At 40.8% G+C, this 26,778-nt stretch overlaps 5 protein-coding genes across 5 annotated transcripts; 3 read left to right on the forward strand and 2 right to left on the reverse strand.

Moving 5' to 3' along the window:
• Positions 1 to 475: 475 nt before the first annotated feature.
• On the forward strand, positions 476 to 20,951 carry MONOS_4064 (uncharacterized protein; the record flags this gene model as incomplete). Its single annotated transcript, XM_067874106.1, has 5 exons — positions 476 to 613; positions 712 to 6,627; positions 6,896 to 20,391; positions 20,513 to 20,593; positions 20,698 to 20,951. 5 exons carry the CDS (start codon positions 476 to 478, stop codon positions 20,735 to 20,737), a joined length of 19,671 nt encoding a protein of 6,556 aa, XP_067733575.1. The 3' UTR covers positions 20,738 to 20,951.
• A 25-nt stretch (positions 20,952 to 20,976) lies between these two features.
• Positions 20,977 to 22,595, forward strand: MONOS_4063 (Rab21a). The gene is made up of 6 exons (XM_067874105.1): positions 20,977 to 21,022; positions 21,179 to 21,315; positions 21,403 to 21,463; positions 21,529 to 21,694; positions 21,754 to 21,842; positions 21,986 to 22,595. The coding sequence occupies exons 1-6, from the start codon at positions 20,992 to 20,994 to the stop codon at positions 22,096 to 22,098; spliced, it is 597 nt and encodes a 198-aa protein (XP_067733576.1). The 5' UTR covers positions 20,977 to 20,991; the 3' UTR covers positions 22,099 to 22,595.
• Positions 22,596 to 22,840: 245 nt separating this feature from the next.
• On the reverse strand, positions 22,841 to 24,292 carry MONOS_4062 (Rab32A5). The gene is made up of 4 exons (XM_067874104.1): positions 24,239 to 24,292; positions 23,979 to 24,176; positions 23,762 to 23,920; positions 22,841 to 23,705 (listed from the first exon to the last, which is right to left on the reverse strand). Exons 1-4 carry the CDS (start codon positions 24,281 to 24,283, stop codon positions 23,334 to 23,336), a joined length of 774 nt encoding a protein of 257 aa, XP_067733577.1. The 5' UTR covers positions 24,284 to 24,292; the 3' UTR covers positions 22,841 to 23,333.
• A 157-nt stretch (positions 24,293 to 24,449) lies between these two features.
• On the reverse strand, positions 24,450 to 25,604 carry MONOS_4061 (uncharacterized protein). The gene is made up of 4 exons (XM_067874103.1): positions 25,489 to 25,604; positions 25,386 to 25,427; positions 25,025 to 25,319; positions 24,450 to 24,931 (listed from the first exon to the last, which is right to left on the reverse strand). Exons 1-4 carry the CDS (start codon positions 25,582 to 25,584, stop codon positions 24,660 to 24,662), a joined length of 705 nt encoding a protein of 234 aa, XP_067733578.1. The 5' UTR covers positions 25,585 to 25,604; the 3' UTR covers positions 24,450 to 24,659.
• A 64-nt stretch (positions 25,605 to 25,668) lies between these two features.
• MONOS_4060 (putative Nucleoplasmin-like domain) lies at positions 25,669 to 26,589 on the forward strand (the record flags this gene model as incomplete). The annotated part of the gene is made up of 2 exons (XM_067874102.1): positions 25,669 to 25,675; positions 25,794 to 26,589. The coding sequence occupies 2 exons, from the start codon at positions 25,669 to 25,671 to the stop codon at positions 26,216 to 26,218; spliced, it is 432 nt and encodes a 143-aa protein (XP_067733579.1). The 3' UTR covers positions 26,219 to 26,589.
• Between the last annotated feature and the right edge of the window lie 189 nt (positions 26,590 to 26,778).

Here is a 26,778-nt window from a genome sequence, read left to right on the forward strand (position 1 = left end):
ATTATTATTATTATTTACTCATTTGTTTATTTTTTATTTCTGATTTTTATTATTTTATTGTAGACACCACAAAGGCGATTTATTTTTTAATGAAATCAACTTACCTCTGGAAATATCTGAAATATTATTTTCATTTTTGACAAATCCATTTGAATCTCAAACTTTTGAAAATATGTTTTCTTTTTTAACGAACTTTGAAGAAATTTATGAAAGCGAAAAATCATCAGAAAGAAAATTAATGCTGTCTTTGCTTCTTAATTCGTTATGCGAAGGAACAATATGTCAGAGATTTGGATTATTTAAACTTTGGGAATTGGGCCGACTCATTACAAGCGTTGAATTTATTTTAAATGAAAAGTGCTTCAAAACTGAAATCAGCGGAAGTCCTTCAATCGTTGGAGGGAGTTTGCTTTTTTATCTTTAAGAATTCGAATTTGAAATATTCGTCCTTTATTTGATTTTTTTAGCTTCATATATGCTATTAACTCAGACTCCTCCGTCTCCCAGAGTTACTCCGAAACTTATGTCACCAAAAATACCTTATCGTTCGCTAAGCTCGACATCTACCACTGTAAATGGGGTAAGCGGAGCACAAGCATCAGAGAATGATACTGTTTGAAATTATAAATATTTTTATACTTTTTTAAGTACTGATCAATAACATTTTAATTGATTTTACTCATTTTTGATTTACTTTTTGGGGAAAAAAAGAATTCACAAGATTATCGGATATTTGAAAACATTTCAAAAGAAATTGATGCTATTTCTACTCCTACAATGTCAGCTGCACATCTTTTATGCGTTCTGAGAGCTGCTCTTGTTGTATTGCCGCATCACATGATCCATTCGGCTTCTGCTGCTAATCTTTCAACATTCTCCAACATGCACACACCAACAACGTCTGCCTCCCACAAATCTGCTGCATCTCTCTTCTCTTCTCCCGTGCATCACTCATACTCTCTCACTTCCGGTGCTTCATCTACAACTGCTACATCTTCACCAGCAGCATCCCACTTTCTTGCAAGGAGCATTTATGACACGCCTCCTCCTCCACAGCTGCCTCAGCCAGCATCAACAACAGCAGGCTCCCTCTCAAATTACGCATCTCAGCTTCCATCTGCTCTTGTTCCCTCTTCTTCTTCTTCTTCTTCTTCTACTTCTTCCAATCTTATTTTTTCCATGGTGCCACTGACGCATCTCCGTCGCCTATCGCCTTCCACCCTTACTCTTCTGAGGAAGATGCTTCTCGATTCGTATGGCCTGCTTTTCCAATCGCTGGTGAAGAGGAAGGATTTTATGAAGAACACCATTGCGCTGCTGACTTTGGTTGTTTTGAGGGAGAAAGAATGGGCGAGAACAGAAAAGAAGGCAAAGGAAGCAAAAGAAGAAAAAAAGATAAAGAAGATCAAAAAGGCAAAACAAGCAAAACAGACACAATCAGATCAAATGAAGGAAAGCGAAGGAGCTGACAAGCAGATGAATGAAGGATCTTCTGATGCTGCAGTGAATGGAGAACACGCAATCACTGACAAAGAAGCAGAATCTGAGTCTCAATTCGATTATGAAGTGCTCACAAGCTTCATAATAGGAGAAATGACGAAGGATGTTTCAGGGCTCAAGCAGAAAATTGCGAAGGAAGACGAGCTGATGATGAAAGAGCAGCGATGTGAGGAAGCGACTGCCACAACAAAGCTGAAGGGAGACGACGAGTCAACATTTGGGGCAGGCACAGCGAGTCCAGCAGCATCTGCAGCTCTTCCTCCTCTGCCTTCTTCCTCCTCTTCTTCTTCATCAGGAGCAGTCACTGCAGATATCTTGTTCCGGTTTCCTCCTTCCTTTTTGAAGATGACGATGGCTCGATTGGCACTGGACTCTGAAGAGACGACTCCCAAAAAAGCAGAAAATAAATGCTCCATCAAAGCCAAAGACGAAAGAGAAGCAAATATTGAGAAGGGGATTAATGTTGTGCAGACTTCTAATTCATCGAATTGCGTATTACAACCATCATCATCATCATCATCTTCTTCTTCTTTATCTTCCTCATCGTTTCCCCTTCCATTCACCCTCCTTTCCTTCCTTCTTCGCCACATCCGCCTTCTCCCCTCCCGCCCCTTCTTCTACTTCCTCCTCAGCCTCTCAGCCACTCCTTCCTTCCTTCCTCCTCTCTTTGCTGCCTGGTACGACAACTACCCTCAAATATCTGTCCCTCCTTCGATTTCTCTCTCGCTCTCTATCCCTTCTGGAGCATCCATCACAACAACTACCACAGCCACCACCACATCAGCTTCTTCTTCTCCTCCTCCTTCTTCTGTCCCATCTGCTCCTGCTCCTGCTGCTCCTTCAACAATGTCTTCTTACTCATCTTCTTCTTCTTCTTCCTCTTCTTTTGATTCCTCCTCCTCCACCCCTGCCAACACCCTCCTCAGCTCCTCCAAGTCTCTTTCTGCTCTTCAGTCTCTCAGCACCACCACTTCTGTCTCAATGACCTCTTCTTCCACTCCCTTCGTCTTCGATTTGACAGGCCTTGTCGAGTTTCCTGATGCTCCTGCTGCTCTACTCATCCGCCGCTGCCTTCCTTTCTCCTCTTCCTCTCTCTCTGGCCTCGGCGATTGCACTCACACACAGCAGAAACTGCCTCTTCTGATTGATTCTTCTTCTTCTTCCTCCTCTCCTTCTTCTCCTTCTGATGTGCTCATTAGGCAACCTTCTCTCCCCACAAACTGGCGCTATCCGCCTTCCATGCTCATCCGCACCCTCTTCTCCTCTCTCTCTTTCTCCTTCACTCTCTTTGTCAAACCTTCCTTGTCTTTCCTCTTGTCTTACTTGGCAACGATTGGATTGAGCAAAAACCCGAGTTTTTCGACGCCTCGTTTGGAGCTGAAGAAAAGGCTGGAGTTGCACAGGGCATCGACAGAGTGGCAGAGGTGGCTGCAGGAACAGCATGAAATGAGAGAGGAGGAGGAGAGGAGAAGGAGAAAGAAGAAGAAGATGATGAAAGCTAAGGGAGGGAAGAAAGAGAAAGAAGGAGATGAAGATGAAGCAAAAGTTAAATCGAATGCATATCCAATGTCTTCTTCTTCTCTCATGAAGTCAGTGAGTGAAGGCACAACAGCATTGCCAGAGACACTTTCTGCTAATGCTGCCACAACCTCACCAAAACTCCCTCTTTCATCAGATTTATCTTCTTCATCCACAACCATTTCAACCTCTTCTTCTTCTTCTTCTTCTTCCTCTTCCTCTTCATCTTCTTCTCTCCCCCCTCTCCCCCTCAGCCTCTCCTCCTTGTCCCCCTCCTCTCAGATCTCTCAGCCTTCCCTGATGTTGTATTCAGACTTCTACATTGCAGATTTCTTGAGTCTGCAGCCGAAGCTGGCGTGTATTGAGCAGATAATGACAGACACGACAGCGTCGATGTGTCTGAAGGAGAATGGGAATGTGCTGATTGCAGAGCTGAGGGAGGAGACGAGGAGGGCAGAGGAGGAGAGGAAGAAGAGGATCGCAGAGAAGAAGAAGGAGAGGAGGATGAGAAGAGAGAGAGAGAAGGAGAAAGAAAAAGAAAAGGAAAGAGAAAAGAAGATGGAAGAAGAAAAAAGCAAAGAGAATGAAGATGACAAAGAAGATGAGGCAGATGATAAAGAGAACAACATGTCACCTCCCACACTCATCACAGCATTCCACAAAGGCCAACAGAAATCAACAGCATCCACAACTTCTGCTAAACACACAAGTAACGATCAATCATTAACATCTACTTCTTCCATTTCTTCTTCTTCTTCTTCTCATTCCACCCCCATCCTCACACAAGCACAAACGCGTCTTCAGAAGCTTCTTCAGCAGCCTCAACAGCCCACCACTCTCTCTTCTCTCCTCTTTATGATCTCCTTCCACTCATATGCCCTGCCCCTCGTCCGCATCCTCCCCTCACAGCCGTATTTGCCTTCCTCTCTTTCTTCCTCTCTCCACCACAGCGTCTCCAACGTGTCTCGCCTGTCTCTTCTTCTCTCTCTCTCTCTGTCTCACCCAGACGATGCGATGGCATTGGGGAGAATGGTTATTGATTTGATATGCTCAAAGACACTCTCTTGCTCTCCGCTGGTGTATCTGCTGCCTTTCAGACCGAAGAAGTTCAGGCCTCTCTACTCGATACACGATGAGGAAGAGGAAGATGAGGAGGATGATGATGAGGAAGAGGGAGAGGAGGAAGGTGAAGAAGGTGAAGGAGTTAAAGATGACAAAGAAGGGAACGAGAATATTTCTTCTTCTTCTTCCTCCTCCTCTCCTCTCCCCACCTCCTCCATCGATGTGTCCACTCTCCCTCTCTTCTCTGATCTCCAATGGGATGCTGTGCCAAAGGTGCTTCAGACACGTCTGACAGGCTCTGATCAGATGGAGCAGACGCCACACAACGAGAAGATTCTGCAGTCGATTGAATCTCTTTTGTTTGCCACAGACACCTCTTTCTTCTCATCTGTGCTGAAGTATGCGGGGGAGATAGACAAAGCTGTGGAGAAGGAAGAGAGAGAGAAGGAGAGAGAAAGAATTAAAGGGAAAGGAAGAGAAGGAAAAGGAGAAGGAGGAGAAGGAGGAAGAGAAGAGAAGAGGAGAGAAGAATTTCCTTTGAGAAGGGCGCATTCGATGGTTGGACTGAGCAGGCATTTTCAGCCATTCACAGCACAAAACTGTGCTCCTCCTGCTCATTCACCATTGGGAAAGACACTCACAAAGGAAGAAGGAGAAGGAGAAGGAGAAGGAGAAGACGATGGGATGGATGAAGAGAAGGAGAAGGAGAAGAAAGAGAAAGAAGAGAAAGAAGAGAAAGAAGAGAAAGAAGAGAAAGAGAAAGGGCGAATGGAAGAAGATAGCGCTGTGCCATTGCAATTGAGCAATCTTGGATTTGATAGGATAACACCCACACTTCTATCAACAGCATCATCACCTGCTCCTTTACTCGCTTCTTCTTCTCGTTTATCTTCTTCTTCCTCTTCCTCTTCCTCTTCTTCCTCCTCCTCTTCTTCAACATCCACCCCTCCCACCTCCCCTCTCCGCAAGCACATTCAACTCACTCCCCAATCCCCCATCTTCACTCATGCTCCTCGTTCTCCTTCTTTCTCTCACATACCAATGGTCCCATTAACAGCCAATGCTTCTGCTATTTCTGCTAACTCTTCTTCTTCTTCTTCTGTCATATCTACTCAATCTGAAACAATCCCGTTCTATCCAACCGCCTCTTCTTCATTACTTTCTTCTTCTTCTTCTCCTTTATCTTCCTCCCTTTCCTCCTCCCCCTCTTCTTCTTCCTCCATCGCCCCCACGTTATCTGCCCCTGCCCTCTTCTCATTCTCTGCCTTGAAGGCGTCTGTCTCTTCTGGCGAGTCACTGCCAATGCCCTGGCCAGCAGACACAGCCTCGCCCACAGTGGTGGAAGAAGGGAGTCAGAACAAGAGAGAGGCGATGGAGGCTATAGAGGCAATTGGCGCGATTAGAGAAGGAGAAGAAAGAGAAAGAAGAGAAAGAGAAGGGAATAAAATGGAAGAAGAAGAAGAAGATAAAGGGAAAATGGCGGGAGAAGGAGGGAAAGGAAAATATGGGGCGAAAGGGAAGAAGTTGGAGATTCAGATAGGGATGGGAGAAAGAAGGATGTCGATGAGCGAACGAGATGCGGAATATATTTCTGCCTCTCCTCTTTCCCCTCACCTCTCATACGCTTCGCCTGCTAATCATAGAAACTTCTCTCGAGGTGACGATGCAATGTTATTTGGTTCTTCTTCTTCTTCCTCTTCTTCCTCCTCCTTTTCTTCTTCTGCTTCATTAGTAACTCTTTCCCCTGCTTTACATTCTCAGCCTTCTTCCCCGTTTTCCTCTTCTGCCAATTCTATTTCTTCTTCTCCTGTTTCATCTTCCCTCTCTTCTTTCTCCTTCTCTCCTCTTCTATCTTCCCCCAAAACAACTGGCATTGCACCTTCTCCAATCTTCACTCCCAGAAAGTTCTCTTATGACACACCCTCAGCTGTCCAAGCCCCTCCCACTCTATCTCTTTCATCATCATCATCATCTTCTTCTTCCTCCTCCTCCTCCTCTTCTTCTTCCTCTTCAAACAAGCCAACATTTGTATCAGAAGTGCGTTCTTTGAAGAACTTTGTCCGCTCTCTCATTCTGAGACGTATGCATTTCGAGCATCCCTTCACCATTCATATTCCACTGCACAGACTGTTAGCCTTTGTGACTGCGAAGTTTGTGATGCTGGCATCAAATAGAATGAGGAAAGGAGAAGAAGGAGAAGGAGAAGGAGAAAGAGAAGAAGGAAGAAATGGAAGTGAAATAAAAACTTCTTCTTCTCTTTCCTCTTCCTCTTCTTCTTCTTCTTTCACTGACTCACTTGATTCCCTCTTCCCTCCTTCTTTCTCTCGCTCTCTTTCTCCTTCCTCGCTCCTTCCTGCTCTCCTTTCCCCCACTGAAGCACTCCTCATTGTCCAGCAGCCCCTCACCATCCACCTCGCCTTTATTCAGCTTGCTTCTTCTTCTTCTGTCTGGAGAAGAAACGGCTTTTCGGTTGAACCGCTGGCTCATTTCTACTTTTTGCCTCCATTTTGGATGAGATTCTTGCTGCCGGATGTGTTTTTGATACAGGTGTGATTGGAAATTCTGTAAATTGTTATGACATTTATTTATTTATTTATTTATTTATTTATTTATTTATTTATTTATTTATTTATTTTGTCTATTAAATATCTGTGTGTATTGGACATATTAATTAATTTTGTTTCTTGTTTAAAAACAACATTACTAATATATTCTATTTTTATTTCTTTATTATTTTTATTTTTATTTTTTTTTTTTTTCCTTTTTCTTTTCCTCTCTCTTTCTCTCTTCCATTCCATTCCAATCAATCCAACAGATCTGTCTCTGCACAGCTGGCTGGACGCGCTTCTTGTCATTAGCTTTGACTCTCTTTGGCTTAGAATTCTTCTTCCTTCCCCCTTGGTATTGGAGAAGAGCTGTGGGATGTGAGAAAGCATTGCATTCATCATCATCATCATCATCATCATCTTCTTCTTCTTCTTCTTCTTCTTCCTCTTCCTCTTCTTCTTCTTCCTCTTCTTGTTCATGGTGTTCTTCTTCTTCACAAATAACACAGGTTAATTCCTCTTCCAATCAGAGTACAATGTACGTTGAGCCATCTCTTTCTGTGCCTCAGCCACTTTCATTCAATGAACAAGACAATCAGATGATTGATGACAACAAAGCTAATATTGTACAATCATCAACATCTTCTTCCTCTTCTTCCCCTTCTTCTTCAACCCCTTCGAATTCTTCTCTTTCTTCTTCTCTTTCTGTTCCTCCTCCTCCTCTCCCAGCAACCCTTGAGCGTGTTGGAATGATGTGGGGAATGAGCGACTCTGAAATGATTGCCTTCGCCTCTCACTTCCTCTCCTTCCTTCTCTCCCTCTCTGTCGACAGAACTTTCCCTCTTCACATCATTGAGCCTTCTTCTTCTTCTTCTACTATTTCTTCTTCTTCTTCTTCTTCCTCTTCTTCTCTTTCTTCTTCTCATTCTCTCCCCACTCCATCCCCTCCCCCCAGTTCTTCTCTCTTCATCGAGCAAACAAAGCCCTCCCGCACTGCCTTCTTCTCCCCCTCTCTCGAATCTCTTCGTCGCCACATCATCCTCTCCTTAGCTCTTTCTCCTCTCCCTCTCTCTCATTCTTCTCTGTGTGACTCACTCCCTGCTGCGTATTCCCACCATCCATCTTTCCTCTCTGTTCTGTCTGAGGTGTCTGTGGTTGTGCCTGGAAGAGCACAGCATCTGAAGCTGAATGAGTGCTGCTGGAAAGAGGTGGATGTGTTTATGCCCCGTGTCACCCCGCAGAAGAGAGAAGATTTGATCGCCAGCTGTGCGAAGCATGTGAGGAGGAGCGAGGTGAAGGAGTATGTTGCGGAGGAGGAGGAGAAGATGTTGAGTGTGTTGGATGAAGAAGAGGAAGATGATGATATTAATGCTGAGGATGATGAAAAAGAAAACAATGAAACCGAACAATTATCATCCTCTTCTTCTCATCCTTCTTCCCATCATCCTTCTTCTCATCCATCCATCTTCCCTCCTCTTCCAGGTGTACCCCACGTTCCAATTTCTGCTGCTCCCTTCAATTCTCTCAATGACATCGCAACTTCGCCAACATTTCTGGGCATTTTGTGGACTGTTCTTCATTTGTATCTTCATGTTGCTTCTTCTTCTTCCTCTTCCTCTTCCTCTTCTTCTTCTTCCTCAAATATCTTCTCATCCAATCCATCTGATTCATCTCCTTCATCCACCCATATCCTCATCCACCCTCCTCTTCTCGAAGGATACTCAAAAGAAGACTCCGATCTGCTCAATGCTTTGTATTCAGGTGCATCTGCTGCTCCTTCTCCTTCTTACTTCTCAAGCAGAGTACAAAAACTGTCTTCAAGTAATAATAATAACAATACTAATAATGGCTTTTCTACACCAAAAAGATCCGCCCTTTCATCTCCTTTGCTTTCAACACATCCTTCTATTGCTTCTGTCACTTCATCACCTGCAATCTCATCATCATCATCATCATCGTCATCATCATCTTCTTCTTCCTCTTCTTCAACATCTACTCCTCCCATCCCTCCACCACCTCAACCCACACTCTCACTCCAGCATTCCTTTAGCAGCACCCAACAAGACTCAGACAGCTCTATTGATTCAGATACCAATAGTAATAGCAATAACATTTCAAGCACACAGAAAAACAGCGAAAGCGAAGAAGAAGAAGAAGAAGACACCAATCAAAACACTCTTTCATCTTCTTCATTGCCTTCTTCTCCAGCCACTAACCCATCTTCTCCTTCCTTCTCTGAAACTTCTGCTTCTGAAGCCGACTTGCCTAGTTTTGTTCCTCCAATCCATTTCACATGCCAGTCACTCGAACTGATGCTGTTTGCAGCACTGAGGCTGCTTGACACAACTCTTTGCTTCAGCCCTCAGTGGAAATTACCTGAAACATTGGAGGAATTGAAGGAAAGGAAGGAAAGGAAGGATGGGAAGGATGGGAAGGAGAAAGAAGGAGAAAAGAGAAAAGAAAAGAAAGAAACAAAGTATAAACAGCCAGAACTTGTAGACGATTTCATTCATCCTCTGTCTCTTCCAGTGTGTTCTGCTTATAAATCAATGATATCATCATCATCATCATCATCATCATCATCAACTTCTTCCTCTTCCTCTTCCTCTTCTCCATCCTTCCTCTCCTCTCTCTTTGCTCGCATCTCTTGCCCATGCACAGCAGAAGTGGTTACACAGAGAAGAGCATCAGCCACACTGCATTTTGACTCAAACGGAATTAGCAGAGAAAACATTGATTTTGACATGAGCGAAAATGACATGAATTTGACTGAAGGAGGAATTGAGGGTGTAGCAAATGCAATGAAGAAGAAGGCAAGTGGAGGAGTAAGTGGTTCAGTGAGTGAGGTGGATAATAATTATGAAGGGAACAGAATGGAAGCAGAAGGAAGAGGAAACGAAAGAGAAGAAAAAGATGAGGAAGAAGAGAGAAAGAAGTTGCATGCTGCGACACAATTGAGCATTGCATCAATGTTGTATCAATTGTTCATCGCTCTGACATCTTCCTCTTCCTCTTCCTCTTCTTCTTCCTTCACTTCTCTTTCTCTTCTCATCCGCCTTCTTCTTTCTCGCATTCTCCATCGTCTGGCATTTGTGGTAGCAGTCTTCTATCACAAAGACGAAGCAGCTTTTGACTCATTTGTGGAGCAGTTAGGAATTAGACCAAAAGCAGAAAGAGTGAAAATACAAAAGATGAAGAGAGAGAAGGAGAGAGTGGAGAAGGAGAAGGAGAAGGAGAGAGAGAAAGAAATGGAAAGAGAAAGAGAAAGAGAAAGAGAAGAGCAAATGAAAGTAGATCTTCTCAAAGATGACAAAGGGAGAATGGAGATAGACACAGACAAGGAAGAAACAGCAGAAGCCAAAGAAATCAAAGAAATCAAAGAAAGCATAGCAAGCATAACAAACAAAGAAAGCAAAGAATGTCCTCATGAGCCAACGGGGTATGTGTGTGCGTTGTGTCACAAGGACATTCTGATGAATGAGTCAGCTGGATTTGTCTCGTTTGTGGAGCGGAACACGACATTGCAGGCAGTTTCGTCAGCAGCCGTCATCAACTTCCATGCAGAGCAGTTTTATGAGTTCAGAAGAGAAAGGAAGAGGATGAGGTTGGAGAGAAGAAGGAGGAGAAGAGAGAATGAGAAGCTTAAAACAAAAGAAGAGTTGGAAGCTGAGAAGAAGAAGAAAATGGCAGGTGAAATGGATGTTGAAGAGACAAATAAGACAGAAGATAAACAGAAAGAAGAGAATAAGAAAGAAACATCATCTGCAATGGAAGGGAAACACAAAGTGAGAAGGCAGAAGGGAATGAGAATGAGGGACTTTACAACACCCTGGTGGGGCAATAAAGGAATGGACAGCAAAGCATTGTTTGAAGAAGAAGAGGAGGAGAAGGAGAAACGGAAAGAGAAAGAAAGAGAAAGAAAGAGAGAGGAAAGAAGAAGAAGAGAAAGAAGAGAAAGAGAAAACAAAGCCAAAAAGACAGAAAAGGAAGCTAAACAGCCAATGCAGATGGATGTGGAAGAAGAGGGAACGAAAAAGGAATCCAACGAAGGCAGCCTTCCTAAGACATTGTCATTGACGCACTCTTCAGCTGCTTCGTTGAAATCAGTAAAATCTTCATCCTCGTTGTCTTCTTCCTCTTCTGCTTCTTCTGCTTCTTCTTCATCAGCTCATTCTCTTTCTTTGTTTGATCTTCCTGTTGTAGATCCAGAGGCCCATATGACAGAAGTGTTTGATGCAATGACGAAGAATGGGACATTGGAACTAGCTAAATATGGTGTGCTTCCAATTAAAGAGAAAAGAGGAGAGGAAGAAGAGAAGGAAGAGAAAGAGAAGGAAGAGAAGGAGAGAAGTGAAAGAAAAGATTCAGTTTCAAAGGAAAGATCAAAGAAGAAGCAGAAAAAAAGAGAACAAAGAAGCAAAGAGAGCCAAAGTCACAAAAGAAGCAACAGAAGAAGAGAAGGAAACACAAAAATAGCAAAAGAAAGCGCAACACAAAGAGAAAAAGCAGCAAATGTGCAGATTGGCCCAACTTCCATTTTGGAGAACTCGATTTCAGTGCAGATGGAGGTGAAGGACAACGAGAAGGCGAAACTGATGATGAACCGCTTCGATTCTTTCTTTGGCGGAAGAACAAGCTCTTCTCAGAACTTTGCTCAGACTCAGCCACAGCCTCAGCCTCAGCCATTGGCAGCTCAACAAACATCCAGTGCCTCTTCTTCTTCTCCTGCTACTTCTGCTTCCACTCAATCTCCAAAGATATCAGACTCATCTGAGCAAAATGTCAATACAAGCTATCCATCGCAAGAACAGTCTCTCTTCAAAGAAGTGCGCCCAATGCAGTCTTCTTCTGCTTCATCTTCTCTTTCACACGCAGACACCTCATCTGATGCTTATTCATCTCGCCAGCAAAACTCCATTGGAGATGAAACAGGTGCTGCACATTCGCCTCTGGTTGTTGTGGATGCTGCGTGTGTCACACGCCACTCGTACATCTCGTCAAAGGCAACACTCTACGACACCTCCAGAAATGCAGCAGACGCATCATCATCAACATCTTCTTCTTCTTCTTCATTCACTGTTGATGACAGCGTCTCCACTCCTCAAAAACACGGAAGGATATCCCGCGTCCATTCACATGCACATTCCAACGATCTCAACCAGTCAGCACTTCAGCCACAACACCCGATGCACCACCCATCACGCTCTGTCTCTGAGCAGCCCCGTCTCACTGTCATCGAATGCCCCAAGCCAAAACACAGACTCATCCCGTCTTCTCCCTCTCTTTCTGGCTCTTTCCCTTCAAATTCGTCTCTTTCGCCCACTTCTCCTTCACTCCGCAAGCACAAAGAGAAGAGCAAATCGCCTTCACCTGAATTTGCCTCTTTTCCAACTTCACCTTCTTCTCATCTGTCGTCTCCAATGTCTTCGCCCAACTCTTCTCCTTCTCTTTCGCCTCATCCACATCGCTTTTCCACCCCGCCAGGTACATCCCACTTCGAAAGAGTGGACAGCGGGGAAGGCAGAGGCAGAGGGCGAAGAGAAGGAGAAAGAGAAGGAGAAGGAGGAGAAGAAAAGAGAGTGCGCATTCGGAACAGAAGGAGCAGTGCAGACAACGTGTTTGATGTGTCAAGAGGAGAGGTGGATGGACAGGCGTCAGATTCAGGTGATCTGAACGAGTATTACAACGAAGGACTCAATGCAGATGGAGGAAAGATGGATGCATCAGCAGCAGCAGCAGACAGAAAGAGGGATGAGAGCAGCGAAAGTGAGTTCAGTCGGCGCTTTTATGCAGAAGATGGAGATGAAGACGATGAGCAGGAGGTGAGCGAATGGACAACACAAATGGAAGATAACCCGGATGATGACGATGATAGCGAGAAAGATGAAGACTTGTTGGAGTCGGAGGAAGAGATAGGGTTCAATGAAGGAGCAGTTAAAGGGCACCAGGATGATTTGGGATTGGGAGGAGATGATGGAGATGAGGTGGATGTGAAGGGAACAGGACAAGCACTATTGAATGAGCTGTTGATGGATGCAACAGCGGCAGAGAAGGAGGAGGAAGAGCTGGAGGCAGAGGAAGACGAGAGAGAGAGGCAGATGTTCTCAGAGACAGACAGGGACGAAGACGAGGAAGAGGACGAGTTTGACGACGAGATTATGAGAATTCCGTTTGAAGGAGTTGAATTTGATGACAAAGAGGGGATGAAGAAGCAGAGGATGGAGATACTTGGCGATGGAGAAGAGTATTTTGGATCTGAAGTGGAAGATAATGAAGCTCTGTCTGAATACGATGAGAATCAGCAGTCTGAAGCATTTGAGCATTCGCAAAGGCATTCGGAAGATATGGAAGGAGAAGAAGAAGGAGAAAGAGAAAGAGAAAGAGATGAAGACGAGAAATACTCAGAATTTAGCAGCAGTTCAAAAGGTGATGAGATGTCGTCGATTGCTCATCATCGCAAAAATATAAGAAGAAGAAGAACACTTAGAAATCAACGAGCTAAACAGAGGAGGCACAGGAAGTTTGGAATCACAAGTGATTCTGATGAGCCTATGGATGTTGAATCAGATAGCAGAGCTTCGATTTCATTCAACACACCATCTTCTATTTCAGATGGAAACAAAATGAGAGAATTGTCTTCAACAGATTCACATTCACGTTCTTCTTCATCTTCTTTCTTCTCAACAAGTGAATATGATTCTTCTTTTGAATCTAGTTTTGATGAAGAAAATGATGAAGAAAGCGCACAAACAGAATTCGAAACGGAAGGAGAAGGAATGGAAGAGGAATCAGAGGAGAAAGAAGATCAACCAGAAGATTATTCAACCTCTTCTTATTCACTTGACTCAGAAGAAATGCAACTTGAACACTTTTCTCGTAGACGTCATAATCATCACAATCATCATCAACATTCAGGCAAAAGACATCATAAAGGAAAGATGTATGGAAGAAGAGATTCTGCTTGGGAGCATCGCAACAAGAAGAGGAGAATGAGAAGGAGAAATTACGAGAGGCAACAAGAAGAAGAAGAAGGAGAAGACGATAATGAAGAGTTTGTGGATGAACTAGGAGGAATAGCTGGGAAGAAGAGAGTGAGGTTGTCTGAAGAAGACACAGGAGCAGATGTGATGAATGAGAAAGTGGCTGAAAAAGAAAGAAGGAGAAGCATAAGAAGGAGAAGAGAAAGAAAGTGTTATTCTCCTGCTTCTTGGCCTCTTTCATTGCCACTTCCAGTGACTCTTGTTGAGAAGCAAGCTATTTCTGAGGGGAGAATGGAAGAAGATCTGCCATCAGACAAGAGCAAAGAGTCAGACAAGACAAAGAGCAATAACAGTCTTATGCGAAAGCGCTCACACGATGTTGCTCTTCCACTTCGAGTCCCACTCTTCTCAGCACCCGAAGGAGAAGTGAAGCCACAAGGCCTGTTTGAACTTCAGAGCAAAAACTATCTTCGTAAAAAGATGCATTTAAAGAAGCAGCAGAAGAAGATGGAAAAGAAAAGCAAGATGCTCAGACTCAAACATCACAATCAGCATCATCATCACCACCACCACGAAAGAGAAGAAAGCGCCAATTTGAATGAAGAAGACAGCAACAGCGACACATCCAGTTCTCATTCAGAATCTCCATTTAGCAGCAACATGCTGAGTGATTCGTGTGTATCCTGTTCCAACGTCTCTCTTCTTTCTCACTCTTCTTCTTCTTCTCTCTCTTCTTCCTCTCGCTCACCTTCCTCTCAACACACAAATTCGCATCAGCATCAGCACCAGCACCAACACGCCCTACACTTTAAAACTCGCTCGAAGACGACTGATTTGTGGGGAAATAGCAGACACCGCAGCAGACTGTTCATCAACAACCCTTCTGCTGACAGCGCTTACTGTGCCACGCCCACTTTCCCGTTTCTCACTCACAAGCAGCTTGAAGAGCTGAATGGAAGTCCGTTTTTGGAGTATGAGAGGAAGAAGGCGATTGGAAGAATGGGAAAATGCTGTGGCAGATGTCATAATCATAACAATGAGAATGATAATGGCAATAATAATGAAGAGTTGGATGGAATGAAAGAAATGGATGTTTCAGATAATAATGATGAGAAACTTGCAAATGTTGATACGCCTGATGAAGCTGGAGATGAACCGGTTGATTTATATCTATCTCGTTCTGGAAATTTAACCCATTATCCACACAAACAAAACAATGACCGCTCAAATCGTCATCATCGTAAACAACATCAGCATCATCATTGCTGCCGTCACCACGACCACAGCCACGCCTTCAGCACTTCATCTGTCTCTTCATCCTTCAATCTCTATCAACACATCTACCACTCCTACTGCAGGCAGCAAGAGCACCACCGCCACACCCACCGCAGCATGCATCTTCAGGAGACCTTCTTTGTGCAGACATGTGGGCACGCCATGCACAGCGACTGCCAAAAGCATCTTTTGCAGCAGCTTGCCCAGCAGAAGAGCGCAGAGGCAGAGGAGAGAAGGAGACAGCTGGAGATTCAGCAGATCCAGGAGCAGATGTTCCTACCACGTGCAGACGAAGGAATAGGGGCTGAGGAAGGGCTGGCTGTGGAAGACCTGCTGATGGGGCAGTCAGCACAGCAGCAGCAGAGCAGGATGTTGCAGATGCAGCAAATGAGTCTGCCAAACCAGAGCGAGCAGTTTTCACAAGGAGAATACAACTTTAATGGAAGTATTGCTAACAACAATGAAGAGGATGCGGCTGTGGGAATGCAAAATAACAATATTCTGTCGAAGATTGATGCAATGAAAGAGCAGCCACTCAACAAAAACGCAGAAGCCAATCCTTCGCAGTTTATGTGCCCTATTTGCGAGCAGCAGGCGAATCTGCTGCTTCCGTTACTGTGTGCAGGTTGTTTGACTCAAGATGAAATCGAAGAAGAAGAAGAGGAGGAGGAAGAGGAAGAAAAAGACTCTGATAATGAAGAGGAATTGAAAGAAAAGGAGAAAGATGATTCAATGAAAATGGATGCAAAAACAGCCAAATTTGCACAAAGAGGAGGGTTGAAGAGGAAAAACACAAAGTCATCTATTTCCTCTCAAGACGATGCTGATCACGAATCTGAATACAGTTTTGGATCAGCCAAGAGTAAAAACGATGAAAACAGCCTCAACAACAACGAAAGCATTGATGAGAATGAGAATGACGATGATGAAGCAGAAGAAGAGCAGACAGCCATCGTCATCCGTCCAAAATTTGTCTCACAGCAGCTTTCCCTTCGTTCTCTTCCTCGTATTTCTCGCTTCCACATTTCCTCTCTCCGTTTTTCGCTGCTTCCTGATCTGTTCAACCTGGGCGATGCTCTTCTGGCACAGCAGCTGGTCTCCTTTGTGCAGCCAGCAGAGCTCATCCGCCTCTTCAGCCATGTCACACCAGCAGCCATCCTCCTTCAGCTGCTCTCTCCACGCAGACACGCTGTGCCTGCTCTGCTGAAGAGACTGGTGTCATCGTTGGTGGATGAAGAAGAAGAGGAGGAAAGAAGGAGACAGATGGAAGATGAGTTTGACGATGTGGAAGGAGAGGAAGAAAATGGAGGGATGGAGTTGAGGAGAAGAAGGAGAAGAAGGAGAAGATCATTTGAGGACTTTGGCGATTATGAAGGAGATGACATAAATTACATGGGGATGCAGTATGGATACACAACAGCAGACAATCGGATGGAGATTGAAGGAGTTGAGTCGATGGATGAGCCATCTCCTCCTCCTTCTCCGTCTGCCCATTCTCCACCAACAATCCCTCCATCTCTTCTGCCTAACATCATGTTCCAGTCGCCACTCACTCCACAGAACATCACGCAGCCAATGGATGGTGCGATGGATGTGGAAGTGAATGTCAATGTGAATGAGCCTATGAATGGAAAGAATGAGACAGAAATACCACTTCCTTTGGAGGAGCAAGCACAGACGCAAGAGGAGATTAGAGAAAGAGAAGAAGAGAAGAAGAGAGAGGAAGCAAATGCGAAAAGAAAGCAGGAAAAGGAGATGCAAATAAAGAAGATCCTTCAACAATTAGAAGCATTGAACGAAGACTTGAAGCGAAAGCAAAACCTGTCAGTCTCCGAAGCGATGGAATTGCTGACAAAACTTGAGAATTCTCTTCTGTCTCAGCTTTCTGAAGGCACATCCTTCATCCATACACTCACTCCAGCCGCTGCCCGTTCGCATCTCCACTCTCTTCTTGTCATTCTCGGGTCAATTCGGAGTGCCTCGCTTTATCTTTCTCCTTCGCTCAGGAAGATGAGCTATGACAACACAGCTCTTCTGGCGCTGCTCCACACACTCGCATCGATTGAGTGGGGGTTGCGTCCTCTTCCACTTCCACTCTCACAGAAGATAAGAGATATCGTGAAGAAGCACAAGAAACTGTGGAAAGCAAACAATGGAATAGAGAAAGAGGAGAAAAAGAGAGAAGAAACAAACGATAAAGGGAAAGAAATGACAGAAGAAGAAAACAAGGTAGTGGAAACAGCATGCGAAGAAAACAAAGGAAAGCCATCTACCTCGCCATTCTCCACGCTCACAACACGTCATTCGCTCTCAGATACAATCAGAAGCGAAAGCGATGACCTCTTCTCACTCTCTCCGTCTCCACCTGCACTCAGCCCTCAGATTGCACCTTATCAACCACATCCACTCAGACTGAGCTATCCTCCTTCTGCCAGTCAGCGTCCTTCTTCGCAGGCACAACTTCAATTACAATCGCAAACATTCTCTCCGTTCTCTCTCTCTGCTGCATCTGCCTACCAGCATCAGTATCAATATCAATATCAGCAGCCCTCTCATCCCACCTCTTCCTATCTGATTCTCTCTCCTCCTGCGCACACCTCCTCTCATGCTGTCCAGTTCGTCCTGTCGCCTTCGCCTTCTTCTTCTTCTTCTCCTTCTCATTCGCCAATCAGCTTTGATTCCCCAAAAACTGTTCTCTCAGCCACTTCAACACTTTCTCTCTCTCAGTCTCCTGTTGGCGATTCTGCCCCTGCTGCTTCATTGACAAGCATGGCACCTGCCTCTGATTTGTCTCTGAACAACATTCCTCTTTCTTCCACTTCCACTTCCACTTCACCATCATCTTCACCTTCTCTTTCTCCCTCTCCTCTTCCCTTCCATCCGATTTCACTGCCTGCCCCCCGCACAGCTGTCGAGTTCTGGTCTTTGCTCCACATTCCTCCGATGGCCACGTATCGCTTCTGCCTCAGCCGCAATCAGTCAACAGCATTGTCTGCACTGTTCCATTCGTGTGTGGCTATTCAGATGCTGCGAGAGAGCGAAGAGGATGTGGAAGAAGAGCTGTGGAGAAAAGAGAAGGAGGCAAAGAATGCAAAAGTGAGTGAAGGAGCAATGGATGTTGAGCCAGACATTAAAGAAGGAGCAGTTGTAACAGAAAAAGAAGAAAGAGAAGAAGAAGAAGAAGATGTGTTTGTGAGAGAAAGAGAGATTGTTCTAAATGAGCTTATGTCGATGCGCCTGATGAGCAAAGCAGCTGATCTGGTGAATCTTCTGGTGAAACAGATAAAACAGCCTGTTATGTCTGAAACTGAAACTGAATGTGAAGCAGGAGAAAAAATGAATGAGGCAAAAGATAATGATGTCAATAATGCTGATCAATCATTTAGTCTTTTGTCGTTTGCAGATGAAGTGTTGGAGAAGGAGGAAGAAACAATTAGTGGATTAGACATAAGCAAAGCATCATCAGCAGCAGCAGCAGCAAAAGAGGAAGAAGAGCAATCAACAACAAAAATGGATATTGTACAGGAATCTCAACCAGTGCCCGTTGCTCCATTGAAGAACAACCTGGCCAAAAGAGGTGTTCAAATGCTTTGCTCGTTTGTGGGCAGCGACTTGACTCATCTTCTTCTTCAGCTTCTTTTGCTTTCAACTTCGCCTTCTTTCTCTTTTGAATCGAATGAAAGTAACACAAAATTGAGTTCAAACTCAAATTCTGTTGAATGTTCAATAAATAATACTGAGGCTGTTCATTTGAATATTCCAACAGCTACTTCTTCTTCTGTTCCTTCTCCAATATCAACACCTCATCCATCCTCTATTTCTTCTTCCATTCCTTCTTCTCCTTCAAATAACTCATCATCATTACCATCATCCTCCTCCTCTTCTTCTTCTCATCCTCTTTCTCTCTTCTCATTTTTGGGCTCTCCATTTTCACATTCTCGTGCTGCTGCTTCTGCCGAGTGGCAATGTCGCCCTGTCACTCGTCATTCATTCTCTAAATGTGTATTGCTTGTTCTATCAGCTCTGCCTTCTTATCCTTCTAATTCTTCTCTTTCTCTGAGCAATTCACACAGTTCTGTCAAAACAGGCAATGTTGTGTCTGAACTGTCCCCTTGGTTTGAGAAGAAGAATGTGGATGCTCTCAAAATGGCTTTTCTCCGAAGAGCACTCCTGCTGTTTACTGCTCTTTTCCCATCTTCTTCCTCTTCCTCTTCTTCTCTTTCCTCCTCCTCTTCTTCCTCTTCGTCTTCATATGCAGCAGCTGATAGGTTCCTGTATGCTTTGACTCTTCCTCTCTTCGATGCCTCCCACACGATGTCTGTGCCTGCTGTGTTGAATGTCATGTCATACTTCAATTCTCACTCGCCAACTGTCGGAAAACTTGCTCCTTCTTCTCTTTCTCTCTCTTCCACGCTGCCAGCTAACCATCCTTTCTCATTGACTCAGCCAAATAACAATACAAATGCGTCAGCTACTCTTTCTGCTGCTTCTCCTTCGCAGCTGACATCACAGGCTGTTAATATACATTCAGCTATTTCTCATTCTTCTTCTGACAATTCTTCATCACCTTTCACTCGCCTGTCAACTGCTCATCAAGTCGGAGGAAGCATACCAACTTCTGTTGCCTCTTCCACTTTGGCTCCTTCTCCGCCTCTTCCTTCGCTTTCTGACGATTTGTATGCATTTGGTGCTGATTTGAACACTTTGAGTGTGTTTCCTGCGCCTTCCATTGAACAAATGGAGCTGTTCTTTGAGATATTTGCATGGGGAAGCTCAAAAAGAAAGAGAACAGTGAAAACACAGAAGAAGGATGTAAGTAAAGAAGAAGAAGTGGAAGAAGAGAAGGAGAATGAAAGGAAAGCGAATTGTAATAACACATTGATTTCTTATCTCTCTAATTCATCTGCAACTTCTGCAAAGGCCGCCTCCATTCGTCTCCTCTCCTCCTCCTTCTTCATTCTCCCTCCTCATCTCCTACCTCCTCATCTCCTCACTCTCCCTCTCAACTATTCTGATCTTCTTCCTTTCCTTCAGACTGCCAAGTGCCCAAGCTGCCGCCAGGTTCCGCAGAGGATGGGGTTGTGTCTGCTGTGTGGGAGGATCTTGTGCATGGGAGGGTATTGCTGTGCGAAGGAGGTGGTGGCGAAGACACAGGACGTGGGGAAGAAGCTGTGGGAGGACGAGGAGGAGGAGAGGAGGAGGAAGAGAAGAAGAGAAGGGAAAGAAGGAGAAGGAAGAGGAGAAGGAGAAAGAGAGGGATCTGCAAGTCAAATGGATGATGAATATGAGGATGGAATGTATGGAGATGATGGTGCAGATGAAGGAGATGAGGGAGATAAACAGAAGAGGAGGCAAAGAAATGGCTTCTCAGAAGTTCTGTTGAGAGATGGATTGATGTCAGAAGAGGTGGAGCATGCAATGTCGTGCTGCGGAGTCGTGTTTCCGATTCAGTCGACGTTCGCTGCTGCTATCAAGTGCCATCATGCTCAGGACATCAAAGCAGAAAAATTGTATGTTATCAATTTATTTATTTATTTATTTATTTATTTTCTGAATGTTTTTAATATTTTTAATTTATTCATTTATTATTATTTCTTTTTCAAACCATAAAAATTAACTGTGTATTTTCAGATATCCGCTGTATCTTGACGTATTCGGAAATGAGCATTTCGGCAATCCCAAAGGTGATTCTCTTTATTTGTCATTGGAAAAGTTTGCAATTTCTAATTTTTAATTACCAAATTCATAATTCAATTTATTTTTTTTAAATTTATTTTAATTTTGAAATTTTTAAAATATAAATCTTGGATAATTAGTTATAGCAATCTCCTTCCTACACTATGTCATCACATTTAGTATCAAAAAAATATACTTGTTCAAAGAATTTTTTTTTTTTTGACTTGATTATAACTGCTATTCAATTAAATATTTAGTTATTTTATAAATCTTCATTTGATTGCTTTTTTTGTCAATTTTTGTTATTCATACTTTTATTTTACACTAATTTCTCTTTTCACTGTTGGCAATTAGAATTTTGATGAACATGGAAAAAAAAATGATATAAATAAACTTAATTATCAGTTGTTTGATCTTTCATAAAGATTGGATCTATGGCGTACAGGGTTGTTTTCCTTGGCGAGGGTATTCTTCTCATAATATTATAAAAATGCTCTTAATATTGTTATTATTTTTTAATGTGACTTCATTTTTTATTTTATCTTTTAATGCTTTTTCGCGTGATCTTTTAACAATCTTTGATGCTTAAATGTGAATTTTCAAATAACATTCGAACAAAAGGGAGAGTCGGAAAAACATCTCTCATCATGAAATATGTTAAAAATGTTTTCACAGAAAAGCAAGAATCAACGACCGAAGCACAGAACTTTGAACAAAGAGTGAAAGTTGATGACTCTTTCGTCCCACTTGACATTTGGGTATATTTTAGAAATTTATATATATTTAGTCGCATTTTCCATTTTTTATTTGTTTTTTTGAATGTATTTTATCTTTGACTTCTGTAGGATACTGCTGGACAAGAAAGATATCATTCACTTGGACCAATTTACTATCGCGAAGCAAAAGGTTAAATATTTCTTGATTTTTAATTAACTTTCATTAAACATTTTTATGAATTTTTGCTTTTTTAGGTGCTATTCTTGTGTATGACATTACTGATATTGACTCATTTGTGAAAGTGAAAAAGTGGGTGAAAGAACTTCACGCAATGGTTGGAACAAATATAGCAATAGCTATCTGTGGCAATAAAATTGATAGAGAACGAGAAAAAGTTGTTGATCTATCAGAAGCAGAAGCGTTTGTGAAAATTAAATTAATTATTTATTTTCGAACATTACAAATTATAAAATTTAAAGATATGCTGCAAGCGTTGGCGCAACGCATTTCACAACATCAGCAAAAACTGGAAAGGGTGTTCAGGAAGCATTTACCTATGTTGCAAGAGGTTTATTTATTTATTTATTTTTTTATAAAGGATATCAATTTATTTATATTTTGTTCTTGCGGTCAAATATTTTTAATTTCTTGGTGTTTTAAATTTCATAAACATGATTTCGTTAAACCAAATTTTATTCGTTGCTATCTCAGAAATCAAGAAAAGAGACAAAACAGGAAGAAATTTCTCAGCTGGTTCTGGAACAGGGCTGAAGGTTGGCACAAGAGACGAGCCAAAGCCTTCTGGTTCTGGATGCCCTTGTTAAGATATTTGTTAAATTCAAAACAATCGTTTACTTCAAATAAAATAAAATAAAATAAACCTAAAATTTCTGCATTTATTTAACGAGTGTTTTGGGGGAGTTTTATGTTTTGAAATGTTGCATTCGAGTCAGTTTTTGCGTTTGGGTTATATTGATGTATATATTTCTTTATTCATCAATTGTTTTTTTGTTTAGCAACTCTTCTTTTTTTATTCTTGGCTATTCATCTTGACATATCCCTATTTTTTCACCAGCGTTTTATCTTTGACTGGAGATGCAAAATACTGTTTCTTTGGTTTTTGTTAAAGTAATTGTTTTTGCTTCTCTTTCTTTCAAAAACAAAGAATCAATTCTTTTTTTATCTCGTTGACTTGTCATTTTCCAGCTATTTTCTTCCTCTGCAGTGTTCTAACATATCATCATCGTTCATTTCAATTTTTTCTTCGTTAAAGCGCGCTCTTACGAAATTCCTTGAATAAATCTATGAGGTGATAAACAAATTGGTTAAAATAAAACAAATAAATGGCAATTGTTCCTCATAAGAAAGAAGAATATTCTTTAAACGTTGAAGAAGCTATTGATTAATCCTTTCAAAATTGTCCAGGGTTGAGCATGTATTTCCTAATTTGTCTGAAAATTCTGAAAAAATATAATGAACTGATGAAAATCGATTTCTGGAGAAAATATTTGAATCAGCAATGCTCTGCCAGTTTTTTTGTCTATTAGCAAATGAATAAGTTTGTAATAAGCAAAATCAATCTTCATTGTTAATTAACAGAGGAATCTGAAGTTATAAAATGTCTTTCATATCTCTAAAAAACACTCTAACTTTTGAGAAGCTGAAAATGCTTCAGACACGCATATAAAGATAATTAACATTACTCAGAAAAGTGAAAAAAAAAACAATGAATATACAAATACAATAGCAAAAGAACTCTTGAGAAATCGCAAATATGCACAAACAAGTGTTTTTTTCATTCAGAAAAAACAAATAAATAAAACTAAAAGTTTCAATATTAGCCTTGCAATAAACAATAGAATATAAACAGATCTCTTTATACCCAACTAATTTTGAGAAAATCTAACTTTTAAAAAAAATAAATAACAAATAAAAATAAAAATAAAAAAATAAAATATAGTTTGTTATAAAATGCGCGCTCACATTGCTGAAAATGAAAACGAATTAGTGAACAATTCACGTTTGACTTTGAAAACTGAAAAACAAGTTTGCTTCCGTTTTAGCAGGTTTTATCATCAGAAGATTCTTTGTCTGTCTTTTCTTGCTCATTAGCATCATCTGAATCACTTTCGTCGTCTGAAGAATCACTGTCTGACGTTGATTGGTCATCAATATCACTTAAATCACTCTCTTCGTCTGAAGATTCATTGTCTGATGTCGCTTTGTCATCTGCATCCCCTGAATTACTTTCTTCATCTGGATTATCTCGAACTTGTGCTTCGGTCTCGAAAATGCTTTTTACAAGATAGTTCACAGCTTCTTCTACATTAATATTATCTTTTGCAGAAGTTTCAAACCACTTCACGAATCCATAATCCTTGCAATACTGATCAAGCTGAGACGGATCAATTGCATTTTTATCCAGATCAGTCTTAAAAAAGCAAATTTTAATTGTAAAATAAAATCCATATACGGATATATTCATACCTTGTTTGCAAGCAAAATAAATGGAATTGGAGTTTCTTTTGACTTTTTAAAATGCACTTCGGAATCAATTTCATTCTTCCACTTTGTCACCGAATCCAATGTATCCGGACGAGATGAATCAAACACCGCAAATGCTCCCGAAGTAAATTTAAAGTACATCTGCAAAAGATTCAAATTTTAGTGTATAAAAAACCATAAAGGACAAAAATTTGCAAACACTCGTATTGCTTTCGTATCTATCTTGTTCAGCAATATCCCAAAGTTGAAGATATACAACTTTATCTGGACTGATTTGCATTACTTTATTAGAAAAATTTACTGCGTCAGTAGCATTGTATTCAGGAGTAAATTCGTTGTGAACAAGTCTATTGATCAAATTTGTTTTTCCCACGCCATGGTCTCCAACAACAAGCACCTATATTCATTTTTAAAAAAAACATATAAATATGAAAGATGAAAAATAGAATGAAAGCAGACTTTGTGAAGAAATTTTACAACTTTTCCACTTTCTTCCATTGACATTTTGATCCTTGACCTATTATTTTTTTTGTCTTCCAGAAAAAACATTAAACTTTTCACTCATATGGAAATTTTTTGAGCACCATAAGAATGAATAAAATGAATATTAACTATTCTTCGATTAATTTTCAACTAATATTTGTGACTTCTTCAAAAATGATAAATATTATTATTTGACAATTTGTTTTAATCATTGAAAATCAGAAAATCTAACTGTAAGATAAAGTTTTTAATTCAAACATAAAGCAAATTTGATGTAAAAAAATAACATCAACGTTTTAAAAATTTTTACGAATTTTATTTATAAATTTTGAAGAATTACATAAATTAAAATGATGATTTTTGTTCCAATATCAATTTTTGATGTCAAATATAATCTTTAAAGTTCTTCTGTTTTACCAGAAGGATCAGCCTTAAACGTCTCTTTGATTTGTTTCTTTGATTGTTCCACTCCTTTTTTCAATTCATTTTTAATTTCATTTGATTCTTCTCCAGCTTTGTCTCCTTGAGAGTTTAATGGTGAAGCACTCAAAGCACCTAATTGTTTTAGGCAATTATTCACGTACTGAGCAACCAAAAAGTCGGGGCTTGTGGTTTTTGTTGTGATGCCAAGTGTTTCCAATGGGGTCACATGCATCGTAGAAGCAAGATCTTCACAATTTTTTTCATTAAGTTTATGTTTCGAAAGATAAAATAAATATTTTTTATAAAGCGTAAAAATGAGTAATGAACAGCATTGCATACGAGTAAAAGCCCTTTCATTTCCGGAACCACCTGCCATGTTGAAGAAGAAAAATTTTGTTCTGAGATGATCAATCTTCGCAGTTTGCGCCCAATGAATCACCGGACAAGCAGTTCCATACCACCAAACAGGTGCTCCGACCATAACTGCATCATATGAAGTTAAATCTTGATTTAATTCCTTCACATGCATTGAATCTTTTCCTCTAAAGCTGTTCCAATATAATCCGAGAGATTGCTTCCATCCTAGTGGAATGCTTTCAACATGAAGTTGTTGAACGGTTAAATTTAATTTGTTCTTGGAAGAGGAAAAACAAATAGCGAAAAATGATTTATGACTAAGAAAAGATGATAAATATTATACATTGGAGCTTTCTCTGATTTGATTTGCAATAGATTCAGCAAGCTACAAAACGGAGAAAATATAGAAATATCTTTGCATCATAAGGATTTTTTGGAATTCATACAATCTTTGTTGTGTTTGTATATGAAAAATAAGTGAGAAGAACATTTTTTTGTTCTTCACAAAAATATTGGCTAATCAAGAAAAGAAATGCGATCATTTGTCACGAAATTTCAAAATGGGAAAGATTTTGAAATACAAATAATTATGATGATCAACTTAAAAATAAGTTGAAGCCTCATGAATGAGTCGTTTGATTTGTTTTTGTTTTGTTTCAAAAATATTTTATTCTTTTGATATCTAACATGTTTTAAATTTGTTTCATATCCTTTGGATTGATTATATAATACAAATAATAATTTTTCAAAGTCTTTGGAGTGATTATTCAGTCAAATTCAAGATATAAATTAACTGTTCCAACATTTTCATGCTTGCATATAACTTCAGTATGCGTTGTGAAGTGCTTAGAAAGTCCAACAACTTTATATTACGAAAGAATACTTGGACCAACTGTTGAACGCATCGTTCTTTGTGAACTGCAGAAAGGGAAGAACTCTCAACATGTACTTAATTTGGAATTTAAATCTCGAGAAACAGTCCAGTTTTCTTCGGAAGGAGATTCAGACATATCAGTAACAGGATATTGGACATCTCATAATGATCCTTTGTCAATGACTTTATTTCCAAACCCTTTCAACGAAAGTTTGGATGGCACAGAACTTGGACTTGATCTTGATGATGATGAAGATGAAGAAGATGATGATTTTAAAAATTTATTTTTGGTTGACGAATGATTTTTGAATAATGCATTGAGGATTTGTTGCTTCATGATTCTGATTGAGTCGATTTTCAATGCTCTTTGAATAGAAATTGTCCATATTTACATGGAATGATGAAATTAGGCAAAGCAATTCTCAAATGTTTTTAGTATTTTACATTTGCGAAATGATTTGATAATGTTCTGCTTTGAAAGAAAATTTTGTACAAAGTTTTTTTAAATAGCATTCTCATAATTTATGAACGAATGTTTTGAGATTGCTTGTTTTGACTGAAATATTTTGAGCTTTGATTTCGTTGAGAATAATAGATTTTTTTGAACCGTAATTTTTTATATTAATTGTTTATTTTGAACTATTCTCTGCAAAAAAACGCAAAGTCGATTTTACAACTGTTTTTGTATAAGTATTCAAGGATAAAGATTAATTAACGTGTGCAATTTTTTAATGATAACTGTGAAATTATAGATTTCATCGGATGTTTATCAAATTTAAACAAATTCGGTTTGTACGATTGGGGAATTATATGTCAAATTATCTCTACAAAACTGTGCATACATTGTTGTTTCCTGAATTTT

Source organism: Monocercomonoides exilis, assembly GCF_001643675.1.
Source record: "Monocercomonoides exilis strain PA203 chromosome Unknown scaffold7-2047599, whole genome shotgun sequence".
Classification (NCBI taxonomy): Eukaryota; Preaxostyla; order Oxymonadida; family Polymastigidae; genus Monocercomonoides; species Monocercomonoides exilis.

Coding starts and splice junctions, on each gene's coding strand:
- MONOS_4062 (XM_067874104.1), bottom strand. CDS start 24,283: ATGTCAATGGAAGAAAGTGGAAAAGTTGTAAAATTTCTTCACAAA. Junction 24,177..24,238: donor TTGTAAAATTTCTTCACAAA/GTCTGCTTTCAT, acceptor AAATGAATATAG/GTGCTTGTTGTTGGAGACCA. Junction 23,706..23,761: donor TTATTTTGCTTGCAAACAAG/GTATGAATATAT, acceptor TGCTTTTTTAAG/ACTGATCTGGATAAAAATGC.
- MONOS_4063 (XM_067874105.1), top strand. CDS start 20,992: ATGGCGTACAGGGTTGTTTTCCTTGGCGAGG. Junction 21,464..21,528: donor TTACTATCGCGAAGCAAAAG/GTTAAATATTTC, acceptor TTGCTTTTTTAG/GTGCTATTCTTGTGTATGAC. Junction 21,695..21,753: donor GATCTATCAGAAGCAGAAGC/GTTTGTGAAAAT, acceptor TAAAATTTAAAG/ATATGCTGCAAGCGTTGGCG.
- MONOS_4061 (XM_067874103.1), bottom strand. CDS start 25,584: ATGATCGCATTTCTTTTCTTGATTAGCCAATATTTTTGTGAAGAACAA. Junction 25,428..25,488: donor ATACAAACACAACAAAGATT/GTATGAATTCCA, acceptor TCCGTTTTGTAG/CTTGCTGAATCTATTGCAAA. Junction 24,932..25,024: donor AAATGAAAGGGCTTTTACTC/GTATGCAATGCT, acceptor AAAATTGTGAAG/ATCTTGCTTCTACGATGCAT.